The sequence below is a fragment of the Eretmochelys imbricata genome, chromosome 14 (assembly GCF_965152235.1).
Source record: "Eretmochelys imbricata isolate rEreImb1 chromosome 14, rEreImb1.hap1, whole genome shotgun sequence".
Classification (NCBI taxonomy): domain Eukaryota; kingdom Metazoa; phylum Chordata; order Testudines; family Cheloniidae; genus Eretmochelys; species Eretmochelys imbricata.
In genome coordinates this window covers 12,748,180-12,760,972 of record NC_135585.1, presented here as the reverse complement: position 1 = coordinate 12,760,972, position 12,793 = coordinate 12,748,180, and the positions used below count along the sequence as shown (strand labels likewise).

At 37.5% G+C, this 12,793-nt stretch overlaps 1 protein-coding gene across 8 annotated transcripts in view; it reads right to left on the bottom strand.

Moving 5' to 3' along the window:
* MBTD1 (mbt domain containing 1) overlaps positions 1-12,793 on the bottom strand; it is a 56,059-nt gene that overhangs the window by 19,127 nt on the left and 24,139 nt on the right. For all 8 annotated transcript variants that reach the window (XM_077834199.1, XM_077834194.1, XM_077834196.1 and 5 more), the window contains exons 9-15: positions 12,373-12,607; positions 10,801-10,856; positions 10,386-10,490; positions 9,339-9,486; positions 6,339-6,421; positions 5,613-5,847; positions 3,994-4,071 (exon numbers count right to left, since the gene is read on the bottom strand). In XM_077834199.1, the coding sequence (XP_077690325.1) occupies positions 3,994-4,071; positions 5,613-5,847; positions 6,339-6,421; positions 9,339-9,486; positions 10,386-10,490; positions 10,801-10,856; positions 12,373-12,607 (940 nt within the window). The remainder of the gene's footprint in view (positions 1-3,993; positions 4,072-5,612; positions 5,848-6,338; positions 6,422-9,338; positions 9,487-10,385; positions 10,491-10,800; positions 10,857-12,372; positions 12,608-12,793) is intronic.

Here is a 12,793-nt window from a genome sequence, read left to right as displayed (position 1 = left end):
GAGTGAAGACGTTCTTGGCGGCAGTGACTTCAGCTTGTACAGCAAGTTAAGTCCTGGTCCTAGCAACTGAAGTACCTTACATCAGATTTCACAAGGTACAAGATTCCTTGCCACAATGGTGCCAAAGCTTGCTAACATTCTTCCCATACCATTTTCAAGGCAGCATTCTTCTCCATATGCTCAATGGCAGAGTCCTTTGGGTTCTACCTAGCCCTTAGAAAGCCCACCTACTTTTTGTTTTTAACACTCTTACAGGATGACTGGCCCTTTAAAGGGAGATGGATTCAGCCGCACCTGTGACTTACTCAGCTCATCTCTCCAGGTGCAGAAAAGGAACAATGTCACATGACATGGAGGACATGTGGCTAAACGAGGTCTTTGGGTGGAAATAAAACAGAAGCCTGTGGAGAGAAGGAAAGAATCCAGATAGGAAGTCCTGGGAAGATGAAGCTGCTTGATAGAGAGCAAGGAGAGACTCAAAACAGGCAAGAGCTGCATGAGCTCTCTTCACAGAGACTCTCCTTAGCTCCCGGGCACAGGGCCTCAGGAGCACAGAGAACAGGTACCAGCTGGGAAAGGTGGAGTATGGACAGCAAGTCTCCTAGAGGAAATCCTCAGCTCAAACAGGACTATGAACCCTGCACTACGGTTGTGAGCCTGCTAGGAAGGCTGGATGGCAGTTCTTGTGAACTTAGTTAATAAACCCAGACACCAAGAAGGGGTGTTACTTGACACATGGAAGCTTACGCTGAAGTTATTGGGGAGCCCAAGAGGGGGAAACTGTGGCAGTGGCTAGTCTGAAGATAGGTGAAGTAGGCAACATTGCTACAGACTCCAAATAATTGAGCAGAGCTGTTGCGAAGAGAACTACATCTAAATGGATGTCTGATTGTATTTCACACTGTTGTAATATGGCTGGCGTGAAACTAGGGAGGCCATGACAAGGCTCACTTGTTCTGAAGTGCATTTCCACTGCAGATACCTACAATGCAGCTGGATGGCCTTCTCACCACACATTTACAAAACAGTATTGCTTTCATTTGAGAACTCTCCATGCTACAAAGCTTGTTTTCAAGATAGATAAGAGAATTTGGCTTCCCCCTTCGAAAGACGTTTATTTCAGGGTGCTCCTCATTTTAAGTTAATTAATCACTGCATGAAGCGTTGGTTATTCATCACCTTGTGCATACTTGAACTTTGTTGTCCACTTGAATATTTAAAGAGATATCTTAGTCCTCTTTATAGATTAAAAGATCCTTGGCATTGACCTTGTTATAGTTGCCTATTGCGGCCTCACCAACTTTTTCTTTTGGGAGATTCCTCTTCCATGACTCAAGTATTTTTGATACCAAGAATCTACAATAGTGAAACACAAGGTTTGGTGTTTAACTGAGATAAACAGAGATTGAAAATCATCTAATTTGTAAACAAGTACAGTCAAAACATTGTTTTCTAGTTATTTATTGAAGAGGATTTCTGATAAACTCAAAAGCAGCTCTGCAAATGCAAGCTATGTAAAGGGTCAAATTCAGTAGGTAGGTCTTCTTAACACTGTCCCTTCTCCCATCCCCGCAGACTTGATTTTTCTGCTGAATGAATTTTAAAGGAATATCAGAGCCTCAAGGAGGCTAGAGAAGTTTAAAGTAGGAGGTTACAATCCTCGTTAGGAAGAGTTCAGTAAAGTTTTCAAAAAACTTTCTTTGTGGAGCTTGCAGATCATGCCTACCTCACAAAAGGTATGAGGATTAATGTTTGTAAAATTTGCTAAAGATGGCACACCCTATCAGCAAGAAATTAATTGTTGTATATGCTCTTACGTAGAAATATTTTGAAATCCAGGTTTTTCCCAGTAAAATCCTAACAATTTCACTTCAGAGTGAAAATGTAGAACCCGACAACCTAAATGGATTGAACTGTAAATTAGAAATGTCTTGTGTCTTTAAGCTACACGTTGTGGCTGCAATAACAGCAGTTAATTTGATTAATGTAAAGAAAAAATGTTCAAGCTTATTAGGAACTTGCAAGTAGTAATAAGGGCCTTTAAAGCATATTTAAAAAAAAAAAAAAGAGTAAAAAACCCAAACACTTTCTTTTCCTCCAAAATGGAGGTGCCAAAGGCTAGAGAGCTTTCTTAAGTCTAGAAGTATTCAATGCTTCACACTTAAACGAACTCAAGATTACAAAACAATGAACTGGTAACTCCGCAGGAAGACATTTGAATAGACCAGAGTCAGAGAAGACAGAGCTTAATGGTAGTAAAGGTGTGATGATCAAACTTGGAATTTAAGCCTGGTGATAAACCCTAGAATCAGGGCTCTACACCCTGGATCTCTTCCAGCACTATGTTAAGGACTGTCATGCAGCTCTTAACCACCTAAGTCTGCCAACTTGTGGGCAAGTCATGTCCTGTGTCAGCAGAATTGCCCACTTCCTAATACAAGGGCCTCGCTGGCAGCCAACATTAAGGCAACTGGACTGCAAAAGAGATGGTTTGCAATCCACAAGGATTAAAAATTGATAGGTTTGCATTCTGCCTATTCTTGCAGTTAATTTTGTCCACTATATCTTCAGCACAAAGTATCAGCTGCTATTACAAAACACGTCTCTCCTACACCAAGGAAATACCACCTCTTGCCAAGGAAATATCAAGAATGTGAATAATGGCAATGGCTTAGTGCTCCAGGAATAAGTAGGCTGTCTTCTAACTAGCGTCTCTTATTACGACACTATAGAATTGGCTCTTCATTCTTATTAGGCAGATAAATGAACTCCTCTCACTGTACGTGGGTTCTTCTCAAACGTTTTAAAAATTAAGTGTCAGCTCTGCTTAGATATTCAAGATGTTGTGGCACTTATTTATTTTTTTAAATAAGGAGCTTGCCCTGAGTTCTTGTATAAAATTTACCGTCTTGCATAAAAATTTGCCATGCACCATGGGTTGGTGCTATCCTCCACTGCTCTCTTTCAGAAGCATCCAATCTTTTGAAAAATGCCTTGGCATCCTTTGGAATAAAAGGGGCAATGTGAATTTAAGATAAATATAGATGGATCTGATCTCCAACAAGAAAGGGTAGAAGAAAGCACAAAGTGCTCTTGTGATTGGCTGTCTCTACTCCCTTTGTTAGGGACAGAAAATAGCTTTGGTTTGAAATAGAGTCACAGAAATAGGAATAGAGGGGGAAGGGAAGGTGCATTATTGTAACTTAATAATTAAACAGATTTGTTTGAATTTTTGAAGAAAACAAACAATTTGCTCCCAGGGAGATACTACAAATGTGGAAAGGATTTGGACAGTTGTTAAATCCCTAGTATTTTAAAAAAAAATGTAATACTATATACTCATTGACAAGAGTAGTCAACTATAGCAATATTACTAAGTACCTTTGTAAGTAACATGATTATTAAGAGCTTTCTACTGTTGCCCCACACCCTAAAAATTGATAAACTTGTCAATTTAAAAATTAGTATTGTTTTGCAAGAGGAGACAAATTTTAGTTTTTATGAAGTAACTGAGGACGATAGATTGCCCTCGGTTTTCTACATCTCATTTACCATCTGGTTCAAAACAACCTTGATCTTATTTCTACAGCTTTGCTACAAAAAGAGTTAAAAAGCGAACAGCCATACATATATGAGCAGTTTGCTCAAGACTGCTTTACTATATCTTCATGCTTATACAGAATTCCTTACCTAAAACTGGTTTTAGGAGTATCAAAAATAATTTAACTTATTTGTCCATGAACAATATACACAGAAGTTATGAACAATATCAATCCTCTCAAAACCACTTACTTTCCATTTGATTATTTTGCTGCAAGTTATAAAAAATAATGTTTCTCAATTAATAAAAGGCCTCCTTTTATGGCATACTGCACCTTTAAGCATAACACTTATTCACACGCAAGCAACGTTTCCAACCAGAATAGTTTGAGACAAATTGCACAACTTTTTAACAGCTGCGAAAGGGCATATAAGCACCACTTTGTCACCCACTTTTCTTGTGTCCTTTGTACTGTTGTGACTTAGCCTTTTTCTTTTGCTTTGATGAACTTGACTGGCTATCTCTTGATGCTGAAAAACATTAAGAATTAAAATTCTGAATTAATGCTTTGGGAAAATACTGCACAGTCTTTCATGCTAAGGAAAATTCACAAAAAAATGTTTTCCTCAATGAATGAATGAATGAATGAATGAATGAACGAACGAACGAACGAAGACAGAGCCTATGTTAAACAGAACACATTCACAGAAGAAAAATCCTCTACTTGAACAGCACCCATTCCAGTAGCCCCTGGAACACAATTACCCATATCATGTTTCCTGACCTAACAGGCTACAAATAGTCATCTCATCCATCATTATGGGACAACACACACTTGCTGCAAGAGCCATAGCTCTGCTCCTTTGAGCAATTAGTTATTCATAGCAATCATTTTCCTGACTAGAGAAGTACAGCTGATACATCATAAAACCGAGTCTTTCTGCCACTCTGATTTCACATAAGACAAGAAGAAAGTTGGGAGGAACGGGAGGAAAAAAAAAAGATGGAAACAGAAAAAGATTAGAAAACCAGACACACAAAGAAGATTTACATACGAAAAATGGACACAAACACACAAATTAAGCCAGAAATAAATAGAGAGAGAGAGAGAGAGAGAGAGAGAGAGATCAAAAATTCAGATTGCAAAGAGAGAAATTATTAAAAGAATGGGAAGAGGCAAGATCAAAGAATGAAATAAAAGAAATGGAGCAAAAATAAGCAATGGTAAGGCAGACTAATAGGAAAAACACTTAAAGAATAAACTAAAGTAAAACATTCCAAATCAGCCATAACCTGTAATATGTATTTTTATATTACAGTTAGTTTATACTCCTCCAGTATGTTTGTCTAAACAAAGAAGAAGAAAAAAAACCAAACCTGTCAGTTGACAGAACTGATTTCATGTATTCCTGAAAGCCTGCCAACATTTAAAGTATTCAAATCATAAGCTGCCAGCTACACTAAGACAGCATCTGGTGTTTACATATTCACTCTCCAGGCTCTGGACAGGTTTATGGGACTGAAAAGCCAGGTATAGACACACAAGCAGGCTGTCTGGGTTCTTTAAATTCAGTCAGTGCATACTACAAGATCCCATATTGCAAACACTTGTGCATGTGAATAACTTTATGCATATGCACAGTACCACTGATTTCAATGCATAAAGTTACTAACACATGTTTGCAGAATCAGGGCCTCTTAATGTAAAGTGCCATGCAAACTGATTGTGCTATAAATGATGAATAATGTTGTTATCTAGGCCTGATGCTTAAGCAGTCTGCTTCTTCTCTGGCCCAAACAAACATCTGTTAGCCCCAGGATTTAAAATAAACAGAGCACAGCCATGCAAATGCTCTGAAGTGCTTTATTCGTTATACAGTGAAACAGATTAGAATGGTGTGCTTCTGAGAATTAGCAAGGGTCTAGCCATTTTTTGTTGCAGCTGGCTACCCAACCCAAAAGGGTAAAGTTACGAGAATGACCACACATGTATAAACACTGGAAGGCAACTGGTAAATTTTAGATTTAAAAAGATGCAAGAGGAATCATTTACAAATGCATAGCAACTTACTTTGTGGTGCTGGAGGCTGTAGTTGATATCCAGTTAATTGGCACCACCCTACAGGATAGAGGTCAGGGGACTCGCAATCCACCCACTGATCATATTCTTCTTCCCAGCCATCAAAATGTATCCTCAGTAGACGATGGATGATGCGGGTTACTGTGGCCACACATACAAGGCGTGGTTCCATAAGATCTACAGCCTCCAGTTTCATTCGAATGTGAAACCCATGGTTTGGAACTTCCTGAAAAGGAGAATGAAGCAAGACAGCCAAATATCAGGAAACCAAGTCTAACATCTTACTCTACATGAAGTTTAAATACTTCATGGGGGCTGCTGTTTCAGTCAAGTTTAATTTCAAATGGCATTATTCGGATGGTGAAAGCGAACATGGTGAAATACCAAGGTATCATCTATGTAATTTAATGTGCTCCTATTTTTTCCATAGTAAGATTTTTTTCAGAGTCTGAAATATACAAGCTGAATGCACACAAATTCTAAGAAACAATTTCCCTCGTCTTCTACTAGACATTTTTCAAAGCATACTCACATGGACTTTGAAAATCACTGTCTCTGTTTTCACGAACAATTAGCACGTAAGTGAAGAAACATATTTAAGACAGTTGAGGAGACTGATTAACCTTATGGGACCAAGCAGGCAGGAATTTACAGCACAAAATCCACTGTAAATAGCACACATGCCGTACAGTTGGCTTTACCAATGATTTATCTTACCTTATTGAAGAGTTTTACAGGTGCTGCTATAGAGTCAGTTTCCCTGAGGTAGTCAAACCATTTGAAAGGGAGTTTTGCATAACCTGTGAATTTTAAATAGTACCTTCGTACATCAACTGCAAACTTTGTTCATTTAAAAACAACACTGTCAGTGCTACACGGTCACTAAAAACACAAAGAAGCTAGACACGAATATCAAAATATTTTTCTCAATTTGAGTTTTTGCTCCATATTGGGTTCCACACAAATCAAACGAGAAGAAAACCTCTTTAAATGCTATAACAGCCTTTTTATAATGATATGAGTGACTAAAGACAAATCTGCAAAATCATCTACTCTTTTCTGAGGGAGAAAAATAATTTTATCCTTGAAAAGTTGGATTTGTTTGCAGAAGACTGGCCAAAACACAATCAATGAAATAATGTTTTTAAAACATAGATCATAGGGTTAGAAAACGTAGCAGCAGAGGTAATGAAGGGCTTCTCTCCACCTTGTAAACTACAGGAGAGAACTGTTTCTCAATAATGTATTTAATGTTTGTTTAGACTATTAACTTTCACGGGATAGAGGACTGTTTTGGGGCAACTTTTCCCTTCCGACAGCTTCTTAGACCAGAAAGTCTCAACTTTTGTCCTGTGGACCAACAATAGTTTGCAGATTTCTTTGTGGTGGTCTGTGGAATTAGACATTCTGAACACAAAGAGGTGATGGGGGCTTGGAGTGATGGGATGGAAGATAGTCCCCATAAGATTTCACTTAAAAAGTGGTGTGCAGAATAACAATAATAATAACTAAAAAAAAAAAAAAAAGAGAGAGAGAGAGAGAGAGAAAGCCACTGTTTTAGTCCAAGCTGCCACTTTGGGTCACAGCTCAATATTACAGGGCTACATTCCTCAAACATATAATTAAACTTCAACACCAAACTCCAGTCCCAATCCTGAGAGGTTCCAAGTGTCCTCGACTTCCACTGACTTCATTGGGAGCCAAGAGTGCTCTTCGCCTTACAGGATTGAATCCTATGTTTTAAGGCCCCTTTTCTCATACTGTAAAATTTCAAGCTAACAAGATGAATACGGAAAGGGTGGCAGCAAACCAAGTTCACACCACCCTCATAAACAGATGTGTCTGACTGGCTGCAGATTCAAGAAAACAAGGCAAGAGGTGCACATAAGAATTTTTTTTTTTTTTGTTAACATACAGAGATCTTCGAACACACGTTCAATTTTTTTTTTATTTTAAACAAACGTTATCTAACTAATCCTCACAACAAGCCTATGGGAAAGATGGGAGCAAAGGAAGTCCATCCCAGAGCTAAGATTAGAACTCAGGACTTCCAATTCCCAGCTCCATAATTTAGCCACTAGAACACACCTCTCACAGGTATTAAAGGGGCTCTGATCATTATAATAATGCACTGGCTTCAGAAATAATGTAACCTACTAAGAAGGTGAAAGTTCTATAACATTCTTACTGCTGTTTGTTAGTCATACACAAAACGAAATTTTACAAAACTGAATATGATTTATAATAATAACAATCCTGTATCATCCATTGATAGACTATCAAGAATTCTAAAGAGAGAAAGTGAAGAAATGCAGACAAAAGCAGAAAAGGAGGAGAGCTGCCACGATATAAGAAACGAGGCAGTATATTAAATGATAACAACAGAAGTTCACCTTCTCTTGTAGGTTCAGTGATTAAAGAACAACATTTACTCACGATTCTTCAAAGACAGGCATCTATCATTTATAGTGTATTGTCCATTTAAAAGTCTGGTTTTACCAGAGTGTGTGCAGACATACATTTTGTCATTATTAAATTTTCATTCTGTAAATGACTCCGAAATCTCTTATTTTTTGGAGGGGACAGAAAGCTTTTTTTTTTTTTTAAAAAAAAAAAAAAGCACAGGATGGACTATGTTTTTGGCAGGCCAGATTATCCCCAGGATTTTCTCTGCAGTAATTCCACTGAATGTTACAGCTCCAGTAAGCAAGGGTAAATCTGCTCAGCTACCGATTCGCCAAATGCTAAAAGCCAACAGATTCTTGTCAGCTAATGGGAACGCTATGAAATGTTTTTCATTTTGTTGCAGGTACAACTGTCAGTACACTCAATATTCAGAAAATCTCTGCACTCAGTGCAATAGAAACTTGCACTTACCACTAATATAGGCTCTTCCCCCCCTTCTCCTTCCAATAATTTAGAGATTTTGAATGAATAGGGACAGACACAAAATTCTTACAAAAAAATAAACAAAACAATGAGCACCTATCATCTACTATGATGCAATTACCGATGCCGCCCTTTATATGTTGCTAAAGCAACATAATAAAGTTTAGAGATGAAGCCAACAGAAAACCATCTGCAGACATGTATGATGGTGTTCAGGCAGTTTTGCTCACAAAAATCATTCCTTAGGCCTTGTTCAAAAAATGAACCCCTCCCACTCTGATGGATACTGGTATGAAGGATAAATTTATGCGCATTTTAACAAGAGAGAATAATTCATCATGCCCAATGAATAATCCTGCAACACTTCGCAAAGCTTTTAATATGGACAATTGCTCTGTCACAATTCCAGTCCTCTGCTGGCCCAAGACTTCCTAGCATTGATATTCTTGACATAGCTCTAGAAGTGCTCTGCATATCTCTCCCCCCAACCCCCACACTGATTGATGCTGAATATAACTAATTTTACTCAATAAAAGTTTAGTTACATAATGGCCATATTATACCTTTAATGTTTTTGTAGTCAAAACAAACCTCATTTTATTTGCCCATGAATTAAAGAAACATTCAATTTGGGCTCTTCTATACATTAAGTTTGACATCCCTGTTTCAGACCATTTTAAAGTAGTGCTGAAGTTTGTTTTTGAAAATCAAGATGGTTCTGAATATGAAATGAATGCTTCAAAATGATTGAAGAAACAAAGAATCTGATTATATACAATACCACTGAAAAATTATTAAAATAGAAGTTGGTCGGAATAGTGTAAGTACCTCTGGGTGGAGTTAGCTCAATCGCATTAATTTCACAGAAACCAACAGGAAAAATAGAAGGGGAGGTGGCATGGTAACAAAACCAGTCAGATCCGTCTGCTGCTTCTGAGCCATCAATACCGATCATTAGATAGCCATCTGCTAACACCTTTGTAAATAAAAACAATATTGTACATTAAGCACCTTTATACTCCGTGAAGGCCAGGCTAAAAATTAAGTAGGTCATGTTTCAAAGTAGAGTAAGAAATGAAACAAATGATACGCAAATATGTATAAGGAACACTGTCAACTTAAGAAAAAAGTCACTTCTCTCCAACATTTTTTGTTGTATGTGCTATTGTGATCATTAACTGGCAACATTAATAGAAGAGCGAGATTAGAGACTATTTTAGTTTTCAGATTTTTTCCTTTGTGTATTTGACAGTGCTTTGTGTAGTCTCTTTGTAAAGTTTGTTTCCTTTCTAGCTTGTGAGGATCTTTCACACAGCAAAAAATAAATAAATAAATAAAACAAAAACAAAAAAACTATAAAACCAAAAACACTGGAAAGAATATTTTGGGGCAGATGTATTATCCAAATCTTTTGTGAGGGATTAGATTGTTAATTCTCATCTGGCTATTTTGCAGACAAGAGGTTCCACTGCACATTAACTTTCACAGGCATACTGTTTGTCAATCAAAGTTCAGGCTGGAATTTTGAATGTTCATGAATGCCACATACAGGTACTTTTCATCTGCCACTATATCAATCATTCATTCTTAATACCCCAGTAACAGGAAAGTAGCTAATTAATGGAAGCCACTGGTAAGCATTCACAAATTGCACACATTACCCTTTTATTGAAAGAGGTGGATGTGGAAGAAGCAGACAGGAGTACATGCTGCTGACCAATACATTGGTTGCTTTTTTAAAATCTTGTTTTAAATAAAATATCAGCCTTTATTAAAAAGCATTTTTAGCAGCAGTACTGAATACAGAAGACTGGAAATCGGATTAACAGGCTTCATGTCCCGATCTCCCACAAAAATATAAATTAATTCTCTTACCTTCCTAATGGTTGCAACACATATTGCAGACAGGTTTAAGGGATCGATAGCCTCCAATTTCATTCCCTCCTTGAACCATTCTCCACTTGGATCTACTTCTTTTACCTAAAGATTCATACAACAACAGCATTACACAGCTAGCTGAGGTGACAAGAATAACTGATGTGTAAAACATAACCACACCCATGAAACAAAGTTTGCAGCAAAAAGACCAAAATACGTCTCAAACTCAGTCAGTTTTACTTACATCAAAATAAAATTAAAAAAAAAAAAAAGTAATTTCCAATAGCGACAGACCTTTGTACGGTAATTTGGTATAATTTCTCATTTATGCTTTGCCTTCAAATGATGAAAAATTCCTCTTCCAACTCTGAGTAAATGTAAATGATCTTAGAGTTCTCATTGGCAAGCTTACCTTTGCAAATAAATGTGGGGGTGCATCATAATGTCCGTCCTGTTTCTTTGTAATATCTAAAAGGGACAGTTACATTATTAATCAGTAAATATTTACAAAGAGACTAAGAATGCCCCAAAAGCAAACACTTTTTCCTGACATTGTACCGTTTAAGGTAGTCAGAACTTTACAAACATGTGGGCCCGAAGTGTATAAGCAGGCCTTCACAGTATGCCAGCTAGACAATTTGGGAATGGAACTCAAATCGTGCAATTTATGTATTTTGAGGACACTGGTGGACAAGAGATATGACTGCATTCAGAGAACACTAATACCCAGAAGGCTTGACTATAGCACAAAAGTTTCAGTGAAATATATAAGCTTTTGCAGAAGTTTGACAAGTCAAACTCGTTTGCATTCACAGTAGAGTTAAAGCAGAGAACTGACAAATTGAGGACTTATACACATATGTGACTTCAAGGCTTAATATAATTAAACTTTGATTTAAAACATCTTGGTATTCTAGTCATGCTGTTTGTTACCTCACTTGTGTACTAGAAATTCTTATTTTTGAGATACATTTTTGTAGTGTGGTGGGATCCATAGCTCTGATAGGATCCTATAGCAGAGGAGCTGCCTGATCTTTGCAGCAGTTTGCAGCTACTGGTTGGATCCTCTTCTCTGAAATAAATTCCAGCAGCTTTGTGAAAAGCTCTTTTGTCCACTTCCAGGAAGCAGTCGTGAGTATGATTTCTTCTAACTGCTTCCCTTTTATTTTTAATATTGATTTCAATGAAGGTTTCCAACCATAAAAAATACTGATATTTTAGTGTCCAAAGCTGATGCAACATGGAGCTTTTTTATTCCTTTTCTATGTTACAGATGAGTGGCTTATGTGCAAAAGAGCAAAAAGATTCTTAGCAACAGACAATGTTCATTTATCATTAAGAAGATCACAAAATATTTAAAAAATAGAAATGTTTTGATTTTAGGTGATGAAAACTCCACTACACATCTGTCAGCCTCTACTTTTCTGTCCCTCTTCTGACAGCCTCTACAATTCAGTTACATGTTGCCATACAAAAATATGAAGCACACCCAAAGGATGACGTCACAGCAAAATAAACTGAATTAAATCAACACTACAAGTGATACTTGTGCTGACTTTACTGTACCATGTAGGTGGTGGCAGCTGGTGAGGCAGTGCTGTGTAATTCCAGGGTGCCAGCAGCAAGACATGCTAAATACATAGAACATTGGGCTTTGTGCACAGAAGCCATTGTTTACTCTAGCCTATATTGTGAACATTCCTAGATACGGTCTCATGGATGGTGCCTCATTAAAGTTTACTTGAGCTCTTCCAAACCCTGAAGGAAACACCGATGATAGTTTTTAACTAAACCATATGGAATGGAGACCTAGTGGCTGAAAAGTCTTGATTAGCACCAATGCATATGTTTTTGAAGATATAATTACTCGAATTAAAAGCTTTTTCAGCCAGAATACTCCTTTTAGCCAAATCATTGCATGAAGTATCTTTCAAGTAAGCCTCTACCCAGCCACTAAGGTGTCTTTGCAACACAACTTGCTTACCAGATCTTTTGAAGCGATGTCCTATACTTCGGGACCAACCAATGTGATGAATGAGTGGGCTGTACATATGGCACCAGAAATCATCATTTTTGTCTTCACTTTCTTCATATACCAATCTTAGTCGTCCTCCAATTACACTGTCTACAACTGCTACCCGTGTTCGACAGAGATGCGTTTTGTCAACAACTTCTACTCTCATGGAAGGTTTGAAAGGATACTGCATACCTTCTGACACCTTAAAATAATAGGGAAAAGGTTTAGTCACCTGTCATCTGCTAAGAATCTTCCACTAAAGTAAGTCTCCAGTTTCTTGGCTGCAAAAACTACCATGAAAATTTTCTCCTGTATCAGGACGATGTAATAATGGTAAGATCCATAAAGCGAACTTCTCACAAAAAATATCCTGGAATGGTACAGCTAT